Source organism: Peromyscus leucopus, chromosome 7, assembly GCF_004664715.2.
Source record: "Peromyscus leucopus breed LL Stock chromosome 7, UCI_PerLeu_2.1, whole genome shotgun sequence".
In the NCBI taxonomy this organism is placed as follows: domain Eukaryota; kingdom Metazoa; phylum Chordata; class Mammalia; order Rodentia; family Cricetidae; genus Peromyscus; species Peromyscus leucopus.
Genome location: NC_051069.1, coordinates 98,761,550 through 98,781,198, shown reverse-complemented (window position 1 = coordinate 98,781,198; position 19,649 = coordinate 98,761,550). Strand labels below are relative to the sequence as shown.

The following is a 19,649-nucleotide window of genomic DNA, read 5'->3' as shown; positions in this document are numbered from 1 at the left end:
ATGTCTGTGCAACAACCACTTTATTGACTGAACTTTCTCTCCAGCCCCTACTTATGTACAGGGCACTCGATGGTCATCCTGGTGTTATCTTGGTCTAAGAACTCTTGCAGTTTCTGTAAAAGTTGACCAAAGATAGAAAGTCTGAGGTGAGTGCTGTCAGCAAGAGGCAACCATGCTTACCTTCTGGACAGCAGAAATAGTTGCAAAGTCATTCTTGTCTATGAGAGTGTACTTCCTGCGCAAGGCAGACTCCACTTCCTGTTCCTGTTGGCTTGGGAGAGTGAGATAACACTTGTAATGGGGGCCCTGCTAAGTCCACTGGGCTAAGGTCCAAATATTAGATTAAAAGTTGGTTAGGGAAAGCCCTGGTGATGGAGCCACAGCCTCATCATAAGTCAAAAGACAATGCAGACCAAAGGGTCCATCCCTTTCACAGTGTACACATTCCGCCATCGTCCGGTCCCCAAACCTACAGAGTCACATCACATGCCAGTGCATCAGCTCTAAGATGATATTTAATAACCTGTAAACCTGCATGAGGACTGTGCCTAGGTTCTAACAGGACCCTCGGAGTCAAATGACCAGTCTGATACCAACTAGCACGAGCTGCTCAGGCAATCGGTCTGCACCCAAATAAACTGTAAGTGCTCCTTGAAGTAAAGGACAGGGAAGATCCACAAGGCCCAGCTCTGGGCACACTCACAGCTGGTACTCCAGAGAGTCCTGCCCAATTAATGAACTCAGAAAACATCCATCAGGGACCTGGACACACCCTAAACAGTCACATCTGGTTCCTCACATAGCACAGAATGCACTTCATACACAAACACACACACACACACACACACACACACACACACACACACACACACACTTACATAGGAGTGTTTTCTTGAAGGCAAGTGCCTAGGCCATAGAAAATGAAGAAGAAAGTGTGAAAAAGAATGAGATGGGGCTAGTAGGGTGAGACTTACCTCAGAACCACCCTGAACTGGTTGAACACCTCCTGGATCTGTCTTAGATTGATTATCTGGCAGGAAGAGAGCAAAGCCGAGTTTAGACAGCAGAACCTAGGAACTAGGCTGTGTCTAAGCAGAGAAGTCAGGAGCCCTTAGCTGACTCTGAACCATCCCATTCTGAGAATGAGGTAAGTGCAGAAGGCTCTCGGCGGACTCTGGAGAGAAGGCTCAGCAGTTGAGAACATACACTTCTCTTGCGGAGGACACGCTGGTTCCCAGTGCCCACCTCAGATAGCTGACAATGCTTTAGCTCCAGTTCCAGGGGATTATGGTAGCCTCTTTCGGCCTCTACAGGTACTGCGTGAAAGTATTCAAACCCACACTCAGATACACATATATACACATAATAAGTGAAAGTAAAATAATATCTTTTTAAAAGCCTCTCAGCAAAGTATTACTAACACTTCCAAGAGCAGAGAGAGATACACTTGGTTAATGGTTTGTTGTTGTTTGTCCATCTGTCTGTTTTGAAACAGGGTCTCATATATCCAAGGCCATCCTGGAACTTGCTGTACACCTGAGAATGTCCCTGAAGTTCTGACCCTCCTGCCTCCACCTCCCAAGTGCTGGGATTCCAGGCATGTGCCGCTAGGCCCTGTGTATGTGATGCTGGGGATGCAAACCTGCACAATAGGCAAGCACTCTGTCAACCGAGTCACATCCCGAGTCCCTGATTAATAGCTTTAAAAGTGAGTACTCATTGAGCCTTTATTAAAAACTATTTTTAAGTTTTTAAAGATTTTTTAAAAATTTTTATGTTTATGAGTGCTTTGCCTGCATGAATGTGTATGCCTGATGCTCTTAAAGACCAGAAGAGGACATCAGATCCCCTGGACTTACAGATTGCCATGAGAGGGATAGAGCCCATGTGAAAGGTTTCCCTGGTGAAAGGTTTTATGGCTACGCTGTAAAAGCCAAGACACATCCCCTTCTCTAGCTCTTCCTGTGTGCCTGCTGTTCTCTCCTTTTAAATTCCAAGAGTGGGCTCTGGGGGGCGGGTTTCCTTTACCGACAATCAACCTGACCACCATCCTTTATCAGCTGCATGCCACCAGGCACAGCCAAGCTTATCTCAGGGGGCAATTTACCCAACCTCGGCCTGTGTTCCCTCTGCTGCACAGATGAGGCTACTCAACAGTCAGCCCAGGTCACTCGGCTGGAGGAACCTGGGATTGTGTCAGGACAGCTTTGCCTCAAGACCTGCGCTTGTGCCCATGAGATAGACCGCCTTTGGTAGAAGACTGTTCCAGCCCACTGCACGTTGTGTACAGCTCCACAGGTTTGTAACCCTAAACATGGAAGCTAGGGTCTACACCAGTTCCCATCTACTGCACCCATTCCATACATGGCAGTACTCAGGAAGTCCAAGCTAGCTGAGCATGGTGGTCCCCACAGCAGAACAACTTACATCGATCTCGTCCAGCGTCCCCTCCAGGTACCTCCGCACTTGGGAGTTGATTTCAGCAATCTGGATCTCATCCATGGGGTCGTAATTCACGAGAGTGCGGTTGGACTTGAGGAATGAAGAACATGTGCTACATAAGCAACAAGAACCTGAGTCCAAGGAGGAGCAGCAAAGGCCATTCTGAGAGCCAAAGTATGGGGCTGGGAGAGTATCTGATGCCTATGCTGGCTGGCTGTTTTACTGTCTGGTCCTGGTGGGGAAGGCCTGAAAACAGGCCAGATGCATGGGTCAGAGAGACAATGGGGAAGGGGACTGTACATGAAGCCTGCTGCTCCATACCAGAAGTCTCAGTAAACCACAAGGTAGGTAGGGAGATGCTGGCTCTGCCTTGAGGACCATCAGAATCATGACCATAAGCCCAGGTAGGCCCCTGGAGGACCCCACCTCCCCCCCCATGCCTACTGCTGATCCTTTCCTGCTTCCTAACCCACCCCACAGCCCCTGGCCTTGACCTACTATGCTGTTTGCCCCTCTCTCCTCCCAGCAGCTTTCCCTCCTCCCCCACATCCAGTTCCTCACCAGGCTATCATGGATGGCCAGTTCCTGCTTAAGCAATGCCAGCTCCTTCTCCAAGTTCTTGACCATTCTCTGCCAGGGAAATATAAGAAGTAGGGAAGAGGGTCATCAGAAAAACTACCTGGCTTCTTCGCACCAAATGTTCAATTTCTTTTCTTTCTTTTTTTTTTTTTTGTTTGTTTGTTTGCTTGTTTGTTTTTGGAGACAGAGTTTCTCTGCGTCGTTTTGGCACCTTTCCTGGAACTCACTCTGTAGACCAGGCAGGCCTCAAACTCACCGAGATTCACCTGCCTCTGTCTCCAGAGTGCTGGGACTAAAGGTATGCACCATCACACCCAGCTAGATGTTCAATTTCTTAATTTGGACCCAGATATCCTGGTTATTCCTGGTAATCCAGAGTGTGTTCTCAGTGTCTAGGACATTCCATCCTTGTTGGTGAACCTTCTCCAGCTAGAATGAGCTTGGTCTTAAGATGGCTTCTTTCATCAAGGGAGACTGAGAACAGGAAGCACAGGCTACAGGTCTTCAAATCCAACTCCCAGTAGCTCCAGGATTTTCCCTAGTTTCCCAAGATATGGCCCTTCCTGGACCATGGCATATATGTGGAGGTCAAGAGGACAAGTTGCAGGACTCAGTCTCCCCTTCTACCATGGATCCTGGGCAGTGAACTGAGGTGCCACCACAGTGCTGATGACAAGCACCTCAATCCACCAAACCCTCGTGTATCTCAGGCTGGCCTCGGGCTTTGCGTTGTAACTGACCATCTTGAAGATCGGATCCTCCTACTCCGACTTGTCAAATGCTGGCGTTACAGTATGCAGCAACATGCCTAGTTTATACTCTACCAACTGAGCCACCTCCCCAGGTCTTTACCTCCTTTTCTGCAATGATAAACAGTGTCACAAGGATTACAGTTATCCTTATAGATTTCTGTAAAATAACAGTGACCTGAGATAACACTTTATGATCTTCCCCCATTACCTCTTTCCTACTGCTCTTCTCTGATTCACTCCACTGCCCACATACTGGTACACTTATGCCTCTGCATACCCATCCCCTCTGCCCAGGGACACTTTACTGTATTCCATGGTTCATCTCAAACATCTAGAAAAATCTTCATTCAAACACTCCCAAATTGGGGGTATCATAATCACTCTATTTAAAATGGTAATCTCTTCCTCACCTCACACTGCTCTTTCTAAAAAATCACTATATATATACATATATTTGAGACAGAGTCTCATGTAGCCCATGCTGGCTACAAAGCCATCATGTGGCCAAGAATGACCTTGACCTTCTGATCCTCTGGGCGGGCTCTCTGAGTGCTGGGATTACAGTCATGTGCTACCATGCTGGACTCCCATGGCTTGGCTCTTAAATGTCCACTGAAGGCTCCTGTGGTAAGGGCTTGATCCCTGTGTTAGTCACTTTTGTTGCTGTAACAAAATATCTGAGCAAGCCACATGCAGTAGTCCATGTATTCAATCCCAGCATTCAGGTGGCAAAGACAGGCAGGTCTCTGTGAGTTCAAGGCCAGCCTGGGCTACATAACAATTTCCAGGCTAACCAGGGCTATATAGTGAGACTCTGTTTCAAAAACCAGCAATCAAATCTGAGCAAATTGCTTTGGGCCAGAAATGAGGTTTAATGTGGAGGTGGGTGGGTGGGTGCTAAAGCAAAGCTGTTCACCTCATGGTGGCCAGGGAGCAGAGAGAGTGAGGAAGGGTCCAAGAACAAGCTACACCCTTCAAATGCACCCCAGTGATTTGCTGCCTCCACCTGGGTCCACCACCTCCTAAAATCCATTTATCAATGAACACTCTTTGGACTGGGGTGTGGCTTAGCATGTGTGAGCCTTGGGGTCAAGCCTTAGCACCACAACAAAGGAAGGAAAAGTCAGGTGTGGTGTTGTGTACATGCATGTAATTCTAGCACTTGGTAGGTGGAGGCAGGAGGGTCAAGAGCTCAAGGTTGGGCCTTGGCTACATAGCATAGAGACTAGCCTGGGCTATACTGCAACTGTCACAAAATTTTTAAAAAGGAGGAAGAAGAGGGAAGGAGAAAGGAAAGTGCCTGGCATACAGAGAGTACCTCATAGATTCAAGTAAGTAGAAAACGATAGATTTTGAGCAACAGAACTTGCCAAATCACTTACATTGATACTTGAATATATTTTGTAAAAGATGCACAAGGAATTTCTCCCTGAGACTTCTCACCATGAACAGGCTTTTCTTTGTCACAAAATGACCACTGGAGGGAGCTGCTACCAAAACAAGTGACCACAGCTGTGTCTACCACTGATCCAAATGTCTTCTCAGACCACAGGCTTGCTATAATCTAGCCTCATCCAGTCAGATCGCCTGGGTACTAAGGTTCTCCTGCTACCACGCATGCTTGCTGACAGGCCCCTGGTATCCTGGTGGTTCTGTGGCAATTTAGTCTGAGACTTAAGGCCTGTATCAGAATCCACATCCCAGCTCAGACTTTTAGGAAGCCCCAAGCAGATCTCCTTCTAGTGTGGACTGTCTTTGGTGGCTGTTCTCAGCCATCTGGTCCTCCTCACTCTTGAGAATGCACTTTGTCCCGGATACAGAAAGTCTGGCTGAGATGGTGGCAGTGCCACTGAATGACTGTTCAGTGTGTCACAGGGGCACATGTGGTCCAATCAGAAGGTGAGTGGAGTAGCGGACCCTCTTAGAGGAGTAGCGGACCCTCTTAGAGGAAGCAGCCTCCAGCTTATCCTGCAAACAAGGAAACTGTTCCTCCTAATTCTTGACAGGTGTAGGAGCCTCTCTTACTACCTGGGGAGAAGCTGCCTGAAAAGAGCTGGAGCAGAAGACCCCGCAGTTCAGGGTCCTGCAAGACCTCCAGTACTCACATTTGCATATGTATAATGCACACAAATACGCACAAGAAGAATCTGTAACAGACAGTTTTGCCCAGGCTTCACAAATAACGAGGGAAGGAACAAGGATGGTCCAAGCCAGAAGCAGCAAATGCAGCAGCTGCAAACTCAAAAACACAACCCCTCATCGGGTGGTGGTGGCACAAGTCTGTAATGCCAGCACACAAGGAGCTGAGGCAGGAGGATCAGGAATTGGAGGACAGATTGAATTATATAATGAGACCACAAAATGGAGGAGGGGGGACCAGAAGGAAAGGAGTAAATACTCAGACCCCATCACCTCAGAATCAGAGCTCGGAATAGACGGGGTTTAGTCAGCCAGGGGCTTGTAATCCTCACTGAGCTCAAGAACCAGAACTGAGCTCTACATTCCTGCTACACCATGGCTAGTTCCATGACAGCATCATCCTTCAGAGTTTAGAACCTAGAAAGTTTAACCCTTTTGCCAGAAATATGGGAGCATGCACATGCTCATCTCCATTAACCATCATTTCATAAGCATCTTTTTGGCTGATTTTTTTTAAAAATGATTTATTTGTTTTTATTTTATGCATGTGAGTGCTTTGCCTGTGAGAGAGAAAGAGAGAGAGAGAGAGAGAGAGAGAGAGAGAGTGTGTGTGTGTGTGTGTGTGTGTGTGTGTGTGTGTGTACACCTTGTTTGTGCCTGGGTGTGAGTGCTTTGCCTGAGTGTGTGTGTGTGTGTGTGTGTGTGTGTGTGTGTGTGTGTGTGTGTACCATGTTTGTGCCTGGTTCCCAGGGAGAACAGAAGGGGGCATGGGATTCCTCAGAACTGGAGTCACAGATGGTGCCATGTGGGTGTTGGGAATGGAATCCAGGTCTTCTGTAGGAGCAATTAATGCTTTTAACCACTGAGTCATTTCTCTAACCTGCGGGTTAAATCTTGAGGCTATGTCTCATGGAGCCTATGCTATCTTTGAACTCATGATCTTCCCGAAAACTGACCCCTGCAAGTTGTCCTTTGACCTCCACACACGTGCCCACACATACACATACACAAAATAAATGTGGAGGGGTGGAGTTCCATAGTGACAGGAAGGCAATGCTGAGAGACAATGCTGATTCAGACAATGCTGAAGAAATCTCATGGGGAATCCTGAGGTACCAAGTCCCTGGAGCCCCACATGGGAACTGAGTGGTAGATCATCTAGCCCTTCCACTTTTGTGGCAGTCTAGCAGGGTCTTCAGGGACTCTTAAAGACACTGGCTTATCCCTGAAAGGAAAAGGATTGATCCAGGGTTCCATGCACATCTTTAGTGGAGGCAGGAAGGAAACCATACAAGCCTGGCTTCCCTTATGACCTCCACCAGATACTCGATTGGTAGCAAACACAGAGACATCATTCTCAGAGTTGGGAAGCTGCCCACCATCTCCTTAGTACCTCAGCATCATACTTTTCGTTGATGGCAGGCTCAGTAGTGACCAACTTCATCCTGCTGGCAAACTTCAGTGAAGATAGCTGAAAAACAGACCAGATAGTTGTCAGGTGATTCACCATTCACATGAGACCCCAAAGAGCAGCCTTCTTATAGGGCGTGTCCTCTTCAGACTCTTCAGGTGACTTTAACTGGTATTAATTCACTTCTTTAAGGGAACACTGATCAAAAGGGCATTTTGGGGATCTGTGGATGTAGATGAGTGATATAGATTAGCATGTGGAAGGCCCTAGGGCTCAACTCTTAGCAACAAAATATAAAATTAAAAGGGGAAACCAGGCATTGTGGCACATGTATTTATGAAGTGGAGGCAAAAAGATCAAGAGTTTAAGATCATTCTCAGTTACATATAAAGTTGGAGGCCAGCTTCAGTTACATTAGACTCAGTATCAAAAATACATAAATAGGGCTGAAGAGGAGGCTCAGCAGTTAAGAGAGCTTGCTGCTCTTCCAGAGGACCCAAGTTCAGTTCCAGCACCCATGTAAGAGGCTCACAATTGCCTGTTACTCTAACTTTATGGGGGATCTGATGCCCTCTTCTGTCCTCTATGGGTACCTGCACTCACATGCACATACACATATTCACAGACACACATATACATAAATAAACACAAAATAAATCTTAATAAACAAGCAAGACCTTGGCAGTGAGTTCTTCAGTAAGGTAGAGTGGAGCACTAGAAATAGGAAGTTGACAGAGACATATGCTGTAGCCAGGACCTCATATTGTACACTATGCAGACACTAGTCCCTTTCTTTTCTTTTCTTTTCTTTTCTTCTCTTCTCTTCTCTTTCTTTCTTTCTCTCTCTCTCTCTCTCTCTCTCTCTCTCTTCTCTCTCTTTCTTTCTTTCTTTCTGAGACAGGGTCTTGATATAAGGTCCAGGCTGGTCTCAAACTCACAGAGATCCACCTGCCTTGCCTCTGCCTCCCAAATGCTGGGATTAAAGGTGTGCGCCACCACACCACTGCACACTGATCTATTTATTTTTCTTTTCTTCTTTCTACAGTGCTGGTGATCACATCCAGGGCCTTGAGCTTACTACTCAGGCTTTCTCTACTGATGAGCATCCTCAGCCCCACATTGTTCTAATTCCATACCTATCCATCTTCCACCCAGATGCCTATGCTCAAGCCACCCTACAGTGATATTTTATTTGTGCTGAAATGTGATTTTATTTGTATGTTAATAAAGTTGCCTGGAGATCAGAGGTAAGAGCAAGCTATTTAGCACAAGTCCGGTGGTGGTGGCACACGCCCTTAATCCCATGGCAGGCAGAGTCTGTGTGTTCAGGGACACAGCCAAGCAGTGACCTGAACCTTTAATCTTAGTACGAACCATAGAGACCTGGAGGTCTGTATAGACAGGCAGTGACGAGGAAGTCATGTTGTTGGGTTTAGAGCCAATGAGAAGGCAGAACAGAAAGGCAATAAAAGGACAGGACACAGGAAGAAGGTCTCTCTCTCAGAGGGTGGTAAGGAGGTGGTCTCAGCTCTTGGCTGCTGCTCGATCTCTGGGCTTTACCTCTGCATTTGGCTCTGTTTCTTATTTAAAGAGACCGTTCACACCCCCCCACCCCATCTACACCCCTGCCTCCGGCACTCTTCTTCTCTTCCCCTCCTCCTGTTAGTCTAGAATCCCGTCTACACCCCTGCCTCCGGCACTCTTCTTCTCTTCCCCTCCTCCTGTTAGTCTAGAATCCCGTCTACACCCCTGCCTCCGGCACTCTTCCTCTCCTCCTCCTGTTAGTCTAGAATCCTGTCTACACCCCTGCCTCCGGCACTCTTCTTCTCCTCCTCCTCCTCCTGTTAGTCTAGAATCCCGTCTACACCCCTGCCTCCGGCACTCTTCTTCTCTTCCCCTCCTCCTGTTAGTCTAGAATCCCGTCTACACCCCTGCCTCCGGCACTCTTCCTCTCCCCCTCCTGTCTTTCTACTCTCTCTGCTCTTTGAGGCCCGACTAGAAACCAGCTTCCAGCATGACACTTCCTAGTTCTCCTTCACATGAAGGGACAGACACGGTGTCCCTCCTCCAGGAGGAACCCTGCCCTTCTTTATCCACCTCTCTTGGTCTATATTAGTAAAGTCTAAAAGAAATAACATGCAAACCATATTCATAATTAATTTTTTCCTTTATTTCCTTCTGTATGTTTTCTTGAGACAAGGTCTTTATGTGTAGCCCTGGCTGTCCTGGAACTCTCTATGTAGGCCAGGCTGGCCTCAAACTCATAGAATTGCACCTGCCTCTATCTCCAGAGTGCTGGGATTAAAGGCGTGCACCACCATGCCGTGTGTGGGTCTGGGGAGAAGAGCTCAGTTGGTAAAGTACTTGACTACACAAACATGAGGACCCAAGAACTTGAGTTGGATTGCAGAATGCATGTATAGAAATCTGTGTAGTGGCATGAGCTTTATCTCAAAGCTGGTGAAGTACAGACAGGTAGATCCTTGAGGTTGGCCAGCCATCTTAGCCTTAATGGGCTACCTCCAGATTAATGAGAGATCCTGTCCCAAAAGACAAGGTGGGGGCTGGAGAGATGGCTCAGTGGTTAAGAGCACTTGTGATGAATGCAAGGGACCTGAGTTCAAATCCCATGCACCCATATAAAAGCCAGGCATTGGCTATGTGTGCTTGTAACCCCAGTGTTGGGGTTAACTGAAAGAATCTACCTCAAAAACTAAGGTTGATAGCTGTGGGAGCCCGTTCTCGGGTTCCTCGTGGTGGCTTTACCCAGCAGGTTCGAATAGAGGATGATCAGGACCAGGGGCCTGAGTGCAGGTGTCTGAGATGCTCTGCACTTGGCTGTGCTGGGGGAGGAGGTCTTTTGCTCCACCCCTTGGCGTCTCTATAAAAACCCTGGGGCTGAGACAGTCAGGGCCCATTGGAATAGGTTCCAGGCCCTCTCAAGGCTATCCTTTATTTTCTGTCTATCTCCACAAGATTCTCCGCTATAAGTCCTTCTATCTAATATTTCCTGCTGCTCGCACTCAAGAAAACTCTGGGGAACTGTGGGGGTGGTGGGTAAATGCCCCACAGATAGCAATAGGGGAAGACATGTAACATGCCCAGTCTTTTATCACTTTGATAGAAATAAAACTAAGACACCACACAATCCTGATGACCTGAGTTCAATCTCTGAAACTCAAAGTGGAAAAAGAGAACTAGCTCCTGAAAGTTGTCCTTTGGCCATGTGCACCCCCTACAACAATAAAAATAATGATATGTTATTATTATGATACATGCTAGAGATACAGTCTGGTGATAGGGTTAAGTGTCTAGCATGTGTGAAGCCCTGGGATCAATCCCTAGCAGTGCCCAAAAGAAAAACAGGTCAGGCATGGTGATGCATGCCTGTAATCCCAACACTTGGGAGGTGGAGGCAGGAGGATCAGGAGTTCATGGTTGTTTATGGTTGTTAGTATTCTGACCCGCCCCTTGGAAACCTGCCCCTTGGAGCCTCTGTGCATCCTGATGTGAAAGCCTCATTTTAAAGAAAAACCCCTCCCCTCCCTCCCTCCCTCCCTCCCCCCCTCTCCATTCCCCCAGGTGTGCACACCTCCACTTTCCCTCCCTCCCTTCTCTTCCTTCCTGTCTCCTTCTTTCTCATCTCTTTGTTATAATAAACTCTCTTCACGTGGATGCAGCACCTGGGTGTGAGCGACTGTTCCACGAGCTGCCCCCCCCCTCTGCTGCATCTGCCCACCATGTTTCCCTACACACATGGGACACCCTGGCCTGGCCAATTGGGATCTGGCTGCACACAAAGCTCAAAAACATCTGGCATACATGAGTATATGAGACCCTCTCAAGAAATGCCTCCCAAGAAAAAGAGGAAAGGAGGAGGAAGAAGAGAAGCAGAAGCTGTTCCAAAGTAGACTCGATGTCTCTTAGTGACTTCTGGGGACCCTTCTAGGGCAATTATGACTAGAGACCATGGGGTGGGGTGGGGCAAAACAGCCTGACCACACAGCTGCCATGACAGGTTTACTGGTAGGCAACATCCCATCCAGGAAAAGCCATAAGCTGACACTATCCAGGGATGGGCCAGGGATGAGGAATTACCTGACATCCCAAACATTCCAACCCTTAAATAAGGTTAGATAAGATGGCCAGATGTCCCTGAGCCTAGCACACACCTATTTCCCCTTTACAGGTACTCCTAGACAAATGTCAGCCAATAGGTCCTGAACCCTAGAAATCCCCTCACCCCAACCTTTGCTAGATAAAAATCCTACCCTGCCTGGGCTCAGAGCTCTCTGCTTTCACCGCTGCATCCAACACACACACAAAGAGAGAGAGAGAGAGAGAGAGAGAGAGAGAGAGAGCAAGCTCTGAGCTTAAAATAAAGGCTCTTTGCTTTTACATATGGAATTCGGTCTCCATGGTAGTCTTTTGGGGGTCCCTGTGGTCTGGGCAGAACAGAGCAGCCACGTGAGTAGGCACCCTGGAAACAGCCTCAATGCACAGATGTAGGATGAGGGGCGGAGCACACGGCAGGCCTGAGAATGGAGCCTCACATCATGTGGGTGACTGTCAATGAGGAACAGGCTTGGAAGGGGGATGGGTCACCTTGCAGTGGCCCTAAGGAAGGACTGCTGAGGTTCTTCCTCAGTGTTGTAGTTTGGTGGTTAAGAGCTCTGCCGTGGTCATATGAGTGACCTTACATAATTCTCACCACATCCTTGTACAGGGATGCAGGACCTGCCTTATGAGTTCCTGGGAGACTCATTGGTGCGGTTTCTGATGTGCTCAGTACAGAGAGATCTCAGAAGGAAGCCTAATTCTTGTTACAGGCACTAGTTTTGTGGGGATCCAAACCAGACTCCTGCTCCAAGCATGACTGTTGCTTTTGCTTCAGGGCATTGGTCCCCGCTCCGCCCCCCCCACACACATATCGCGCGTGTGTGCACACACACTACTGTTATTACATAAAGTAATACAATGCACGACAGGAACACATTTCAAGTATTTTTTTTTTTTTTAACAATTAGAAAAGAGCTCGGGAGGCAGATGCAGGCAGATCTCTGTGAGTTCAAAGCCAGCCTGGTCTACACAGTGAGTTCCAGGACAGCTAGGACTGTTACACAAAGAAACCCTGTCTCGAAAAATTTAAAAAAAAAAAAAAAGAAAAGAAAAGAAAAAAACATTTAGGGAAGAGACTCATTAGCATCCACATCCCTCATATACCTTTGTTCTAAACCCCTAAGACCCTTTTTCCCTGTCTGTGGTTCAGATCAGGGTCAGAGCTGCTGAGCAGTGAGGGAACAAGACCCTGGAGGTCTCAGGTGCCAGGAGAGCTGCTTCCTGTGCTCTGACTACTTCAGGGATGGAGCTGAGGGAAGGAGGAGCCATAAACTGTGCTGGAAGGTATCTCTCTTCTCTTTCTTTTCCCTTGGTTATGAAGTAGAGTTGGAGTTTACTAAAGATATTTTTAAATAGATTTTTAAACACAAGGATTAAGAGAAAACAGATATTCAGAAATTAAGACACTTATAGAATATACAATCATGGCTCGCAATACTGAACAACAACAGTAATAGTCACTGAGTCTCTAGAATATTAATAGGGGCATAGTTAGCGATCAGAATTGCCTTCTACTTTATTAAAGATACTTTTTGCCTTTCCTCTGTTATATTTGAATTGTGTCCAGAGGAACAGCCAACTGATTAACCCCAAGGCTCTTCTGCTTTGTTTTGCTTGTTTTGAGATAGGGTCTCACTATGTAGCCTTGACCAGGTTGGAACTCTGTAGACCAAGCTGGCCTCAAACTCACAGAGATCCACCTGCCTCTTCCTCCTGAGTACTGGGATTAAAGGCATGTGCCACCGCCACCCAGCCCTAAAGCACATTCTCTTTGTGTGTGTGTGTGTGTGTGTGTGTGTCTGTCTGTGTGTGTGGTTTTTCAAGACAGGGTTTCTCTGTGTAGTCTTGGTGCTTGTCCTGGATCGCTGGCCTGGAACTCACAGAGATCCGCCTGGCTCTGCCTCTCAAGTGCTGGGATTAAAGCGTGCGCACCACTGCCCAGCGAAGGCACATTCTTACAGCAACACTACAATAGGAATGCTTACTACAGAGCCACCTAACCGCCTTGACACCTGTATTTGGCATCATGTATTCCTATCACAGAAAGGCATATGGTGACCCCCAAATGAGTCCATGACTAAAAAGTCCCAGCATGTGTAATGACCTCCCCAAGCTGCACGGATAGAGTTCTCGAGGGTATCTATCTTAATAAGGCAGCCAGGAGGTCAGTGTTGTTATAGCTCCTCTGGGGCTCCACTGTGCTTTGTTGTGAGATGAGAGCAGGAGGTTCCTAAAGCCTTTCCCTGGGGTGCTGCCTCACGTCAGCCAGAGCTCTTTGGCTTGGCTTCCCATGTCCCAGGGCGCTGAGTGTGCAGCAAGAGTGCTGTCCCTGTGCTGGGACAATCTCTAGTGCATACAGACGGGAGGCCCCACAGGCATGTCTTGCCTCACAGCATCCCTGGAAATGACCCAGTTCACCTAAGTGAATTCTCCAGATAGCTGAAGCTTGCCTTCAGCATTCACAGTGGTAAAATGGCTAGGGACCGTTTTTCCAAACCTGTCTTATGACACGGTACTTTAGAGGAGAGAGGGAAGCCCAGCCTGGAGTGGATGCACATGTTGCTGTGTCGGACACTGACCCTGTCTAGCGTGTTCATGATGCCCCTCTCAAGCCACCTGTGTCCTGTACTGGGCTATCTCTCTGCGTCACCTCTGTGTGCACCGCTCTGCCCTCTTCAGACTCTGTCATGGCTCCAGCCATGTGCAGGAGAACAGCCAGAACCATCAAGGCCCTGAAACTTTTCTCTTTCTTTCTTAGACCTGTAGAGCAGCACAGTGTTCCTGGCATGAGTCTCATTTCCAGACTTGCCAACACTTCTACCAGAACACTGTGCATCCTGCTGCCAATCTCTAATGCACCATCACCTCTACCAGGACACTGTGCATCCTGCTGCCAATCTCTAATGCACCATCACCTCTACCAGAACACTGTGCATCCTGCTGCCAATCTCTAATGCACCATCACCTCAACCAGGACACTCGTGCATCCTGCTGCCAATCTCTAATGCACCATCACCTCTACCAGACACCGGCATCCTGCTGCCAATCTCTAATGCACCATCACCTCTACCAGAACACTGTGCATTCTGCTGCCAATCTTCTCATGCCACCCACTTCAGTGCCTACCTAAGCTTCAGGAAATAAAAAAAGTCCCTTCCCCTCCCTGGCCTCTGGTGGAGGTTTCTTCCACCCAGGACTCTAAGTGACTTAGGGCCAGGACTTTTCTTTCTGGATTGGGCTCTGATGTATCTCTACTAACTATTCACCTCACAAGAGCAGCACCCCCAAACATGTCCTTTGTCTCCACAAAACTCTCACTATGCCCTCCTTGTATAAGCCCACAAGGTTAAGCCTGCCTCACACCTTAGCTTCTTCCTTAATACGTTTATTGCTTGATATTCAGACCCCGGTCTCTGTCACCCTCAGCAACTGTGGCTCAGATTCATGCCTGCGGTCCCTGACAATGCCATGGATAGTGTACCATCTGAGCCATTGGCTGTTTCTACATACCGTTTCTTCTAACTGGGCTGCTTCTCCATAGATGTTTGTCACAAGGACCATATTGCAGTTTCCCCCTGCAGAAAGCAAAACACAGGACAGTCTACAATCATGTAAGTTTTCTGACAAGAGAATCTCTTAGGGTTGACAGAGTTGTTATGGACTCAATGTTTGTATCCCCATAATATTCATATAATTCCAACTCTAAACACCCACTCTGATGTACCTGGAGGGGGGCCTTTGAGAGGTAATTACATTTAGATGAGGTCTTGCATGTACAGCCCCTATGATGGGGTTATTGTCTTTGTAAGATAAGAAAATCATAACATTCTTTCTACAAGATGTGACCATCTGCAGCCAGGCAGTGGTGGCACACACCTTTAATCCCAGCACTTGGGAGGCAGTGGCAGGTGGATCTCTGTGAGTTCGAGGCCAGCCTGGGCTACAGAGTGAGTTCCAGGACAGGCTCCAAAGCTACACAGAGAAACCCTGTCCCGAAAAACCAAAAACCAAAAAAAAAAAAAAAAAAAACACAAACAAACAAACAAATAAAAAGAAGTGGCCATCTGCAAGCCAGGAATGGAATCTATTGGCACCTTGATCTTGGCCTTGCCAGCCTATATAACCATGAAAAACAGTTGGTCACCTAAGCCTCCCAGACTATGGTCCTTTAACAGTCCATGCTGACTTAGAGGCAGAAGAGACAACCCTAGTCTGCCTGAGGCTAGGAGTCAAGAGACAGAGAGGTGAGGATGGAGAGAGACCACAAGACGTACACAAAAGGAACCAGGAGAGAACAGCAACTCTGGAGACTGGAGAAAGCCCAGGAGGGAAGGAGAGAGTTAGAGCTGTGCTCATGGCATCACAGGATGATGACCAGAAACCAGGGACTGTCACTAGGCCCAACACAAAGCCCTAGACACGTGGGGATGACAAGGTGGCTCCCACTGTTGTGTCCAGGAAGGTAGAAAGGAAAAGAAGGAAATGATAGGAGAGGCCCTGTCTCTGAGTCTCCAAGGCCACACAGGTCTCTGTCAATCATTTTAGGGACAAGGGAGAAGGAGAAAATGTTCCCAGCAGAGGCAAAAGCTTGAGACTCTCTAGTCTAAGACATGAACAGCAAGAGTGCAAGAAGACGGCTTGTCTGTGTGTCTAACTGCATCATCATTCCTGAAGAGCTGTAAGGAACTTCATTGCCCTGGGACAAAGGGATTCTCTGATCCTGAACGGCAGATGAGCCTGGCCTAGCCCTCCCCAGGACACAGACCCTCACTTCTGAGGACCAACCACACCCTCACCTAAGGAGTCTTTCAGGGCATGGGTGAGCTTGCACTGCCGGAAAGGGATGTGGTCCCGCTTCTGGTCCCCAAGGGCAATGATGGCCTGCTCCAGGAATGACAGCGACTTGTTGATGTAGGTGGCTTCCTTTAGGACTCTACCTTCCGACTGCAAACAAAATGTCCGGTCATTCATGACAGAGGAGGGAGGCTACCCTATTAAGATTGTCTACCCTTCCTAGTTTATAGTGATGCAAAAGACTACAGCCAGGCTGGAGCCTCCTTCCCAGAACCAGGATCTTTTCCTCAAAGTTGGGAGTGTTTTCCTTCTTGGGCTACTGATAATGGTAATAGTAAAACTCACAGGGCATGCAGTAGTGGTACATGCCTTGAATCCCAGCACTCAAGAGGCAGAGACAGATCTTTGTGAATTCAAGGCCAGTTTGGTCTACAGACCTAGTTCTAGGACAGCCAGGGACCCTGTCTTGAAAAACCAACCAATCAAACAAACAACAATAAAAACATCACAGGAAGCTGGGCAGTGGTGGCGCACGCCTTTAATCCCATCACTCAGGAGGCAGAGGCAGGTGGATCTCTGAGTTCAAAAGGCCAGCTTTGTCTACAGAGCGAGTTCCAGGACAGCCAGGGCTACACAGAGAAATCCTGTCTTGAAAAACAAGAAAACAAACAAACAAAAAGAATACGTCCATGAATAATCATATGATACTCATTCCAAGACTCACCCTGATACAAATGCACATGAAATACCTGAGCAAGTATAATATTCACACAAATATAGTAATACACACAAATGCAAATGCTCCTCTAAATGCTCTTGTGAAAATTTTTTGTTAAAATATTTTTGCTAAAATATGTTTGAAATTAAATATGCATGTAAATACTCATATCCATACAGAGAGACCATACCAGTGCGGAGCATTTGCTGAGCAATTACTGACTACAGGTGAGAGATAACTACAAGGAACCCAAATCTTTCCCATCAAAATAATGTTCAGGCCGGGCAGTAGTGGCGCACGCCTTTAATCCCAGCACTTGGGAGGCAGAGGCAGGTGGATCTCTGTGAGTTCCAGGCCAGCCTGGTCTACAGAGTGAGATCCAGGAAAGGCACAAAGCTACACAGAGAAACCTTGTCTCGAAAAACCAAAAAAAAAAAAAAAAAGTTCACAGGAATGAACCTTCTGTGATGCTACTGCATTCTCCCTACCTTATAAAACTGTTTATGCAAAGACTTTGCTGGATTTTCAAAACCTGATGACTCAGAGATGCTGACACGTTCCCCCAATTCCTTTGCACCAATTTTCACCAGTCACCAAAGTCTGTGAGGTCAGACCCCAGCCAATGGAGAAATGACACAGCACTCTTGTGTTAGGATAAAGACCTGTCTTATTTTTGGCTGGGTGTACTTGTTACCTGAATGAAGCAATGTACCCTCTGGCAGAGGTAAAAGCTTACTCCAGTTTACTTTCACTTTGTGTGATGCGGGTGAGGTCCCTGGGATGCGGTGAGGTCCCTCATTTCTAGCAGAGACACTAAGTTCCCATGGAGTACAAACTACACCCTGCAGCTGCTGCTCGACCTCCAGCGACTCCCTTGCTGCGATCCACTCCACCCGGTTGTTCTCAGGCATTCAGTGTGGGATAGGCACACACGGGCTCTACGCCACAGGGCCTGGGAGGGCACACACAGGCTCTACGCCACAGGGCCTGGGGGGGCACACACGGGCTCTACGCCACAGGGCCTGGGAGGGCACACACGGGCTCTACCCCACAGGGCCTGGGAGGGCACACACGGGCTCTACGCCACAGGGCCTGGGGGGGCACACACGGGCTCTACCCCACAGGGCCTGGGAGGGCACACACGGGCTCTACCCCACAGGGCCTGGGGGGCACACACGGGCTCTACCCCACAAGGCCCATGGCTTGTTGACAGGGTATCCCACACCCTCACTTACCCCTGTCTTCCCGAGCCTCTCTGAGCCAGCCAGATCTACCAAGTTGATTTTGGAAGTGATATACTTTTCATCTGATAAGGTCCGAGAGTGGGCCTACAAAAACATCCAAACAATTCAGAACGCACTGGGAGGAGTTTCTGATTGGGGGCATCCACGGGAAGTCACTAGTCCTTCTCAGGCCGGACAAAGAACTTGCACCTACCTCCATGTAGATGGTGAAAATGCAGTGTGACCTGGATGAATTTTTGTTCATTGTGTGGGAGGCTATGATCCTGTTGGTCTCTCCCTGAAGAGGAAATATGTGCGACATTTTGAAAACTGAAAACAAGGTATCTGAGTAATTTTACAATACTCATATCATTATGATCAGCCGGGCCTTCTGTAGCTAGAGTTTTCCTGCCTTGCCCACAGTCAGGACAAATCTCTATCACCAGCCAGTCCCACAGACCCTCAGACCCGACCAAGTAAACACAGAGACTTACATTGTATACAAATTTGAAATTGATATTGTTAGAAAATGCTATATGTATATTTCTAATTGTACTCATACCATTCATTTAACAATGTAATGCAATTTTCTGATCCTTGAATGTTATTATTACCAACTATTAGGATATAAAGAAATGAAAGTTAGTAGTTAGACATTACAATAGAACTTGTCATATTAGATATGTTTTAAAAACTGAGCAGATATATTTTAGATAGACAGGTCATCTTCAAACCCTTCAGAGATCTACAGAATATGGCACTTTGTACTGTTTTATAACAAGCTTAATAATCTGTTATTGAAAAAAATTTTTTCTTTTTTTTTTTTGTTATGACTATGAGACATGTTGGCTCCTGGCAGTACCAATCTACTTCAGAGAAAATATGGGCATTGAAGAAACTGCATATGGAGTTAACTTTCATTGTGGCAAAAGTTAGCCACTGGACAACAAAGTATCCTCGAATCAACTGTTAACAAACAGGACAGATAGGACATGAAACAAAGGACTACTAATTCTTGCCAAAACAATTGTGGTTATGGCTTTATCAAAAGGCATCTTCTGAGGCCAGGACGATATGGCACCATCCCTGAAGTGGCCTTCGCAATCCGGAAAAGGTACAGTGCCCTTTTCTTTGAAGGCAGCTGAACAGGCAGTGGGCCGATGGCTTCTGATGTGCAATGGAACAGCAGCTGAAACAGTTATTCTTGAAGAGTAACTAAGCTCACGCCTCTCAATAGTAGATTGGCATTTAATAGAGGGATGTGGAGAAGAACAGGATGCTGAGATGAAGCCATATATACACAGCCAAGAAGAATGGACAGCTGAATTAAAAAACCATCAACAATTTCCAGAATTTAAAATCCTGAATCATGACAGGACACTAGTGGAATTCAGGTGTTTCTGGTACATGGACTGCTCTCACCCAATGTGAGGTTGAACTGTTGACCTTGTGTACATCCTACTTCACAAATG

The 19,649-nt window shown here is 47.3% G+C and overlaps 1 protein-coding gene across 4 annotated transcripts in view; it reads right to left on the bottom strand.

The window, feature by feature from the left end:
• Positions 1–19,649, bottom strand: part of Kif9 (kinesin family member 9) — a 61,301-nt gene that overhangs the window by 17,531 nt on the left and 24,121 nt on the right. For all 4 annotated transcript variants that reach the window (XM_028887038.2, XM_037207963.1, XM_028887040.2 and 1 more), the window contains 9 exons: positions 18,392–18,475; positions 18,190–18,282; positions 16,239–16,386; positions 14,953–15,017; positions 7,306–7,383; positions 3,004–3,072; positions 2,428–2,532; positions 975–1,030; positions 181–271 (listed from right to left, as the gene is read on the bottom strand). In XM_028887038.2, coding sequence (XP_028742871.1) covers positions 181–271; positions 975–1,030; positions 2,428–2,532; positions 3,004–3,072; positions 7,306–7,383; positions 14,953–15,017; positions 16,239–16,386; positions 18,190–18,282; positions 18,392–18,475 — 789 coding nt within the window. The remainder of the gene's footprint in view (positions 1–180; positions 272–974; positions 1,031–2,427; positions 2,533–3,003; positions 3,073–7,305; positions 7,384–14,952; positions 15,018–16,238; positions 16,387–18,189; positions 18,283–18,391; positions 18,476–19,649) is intronic.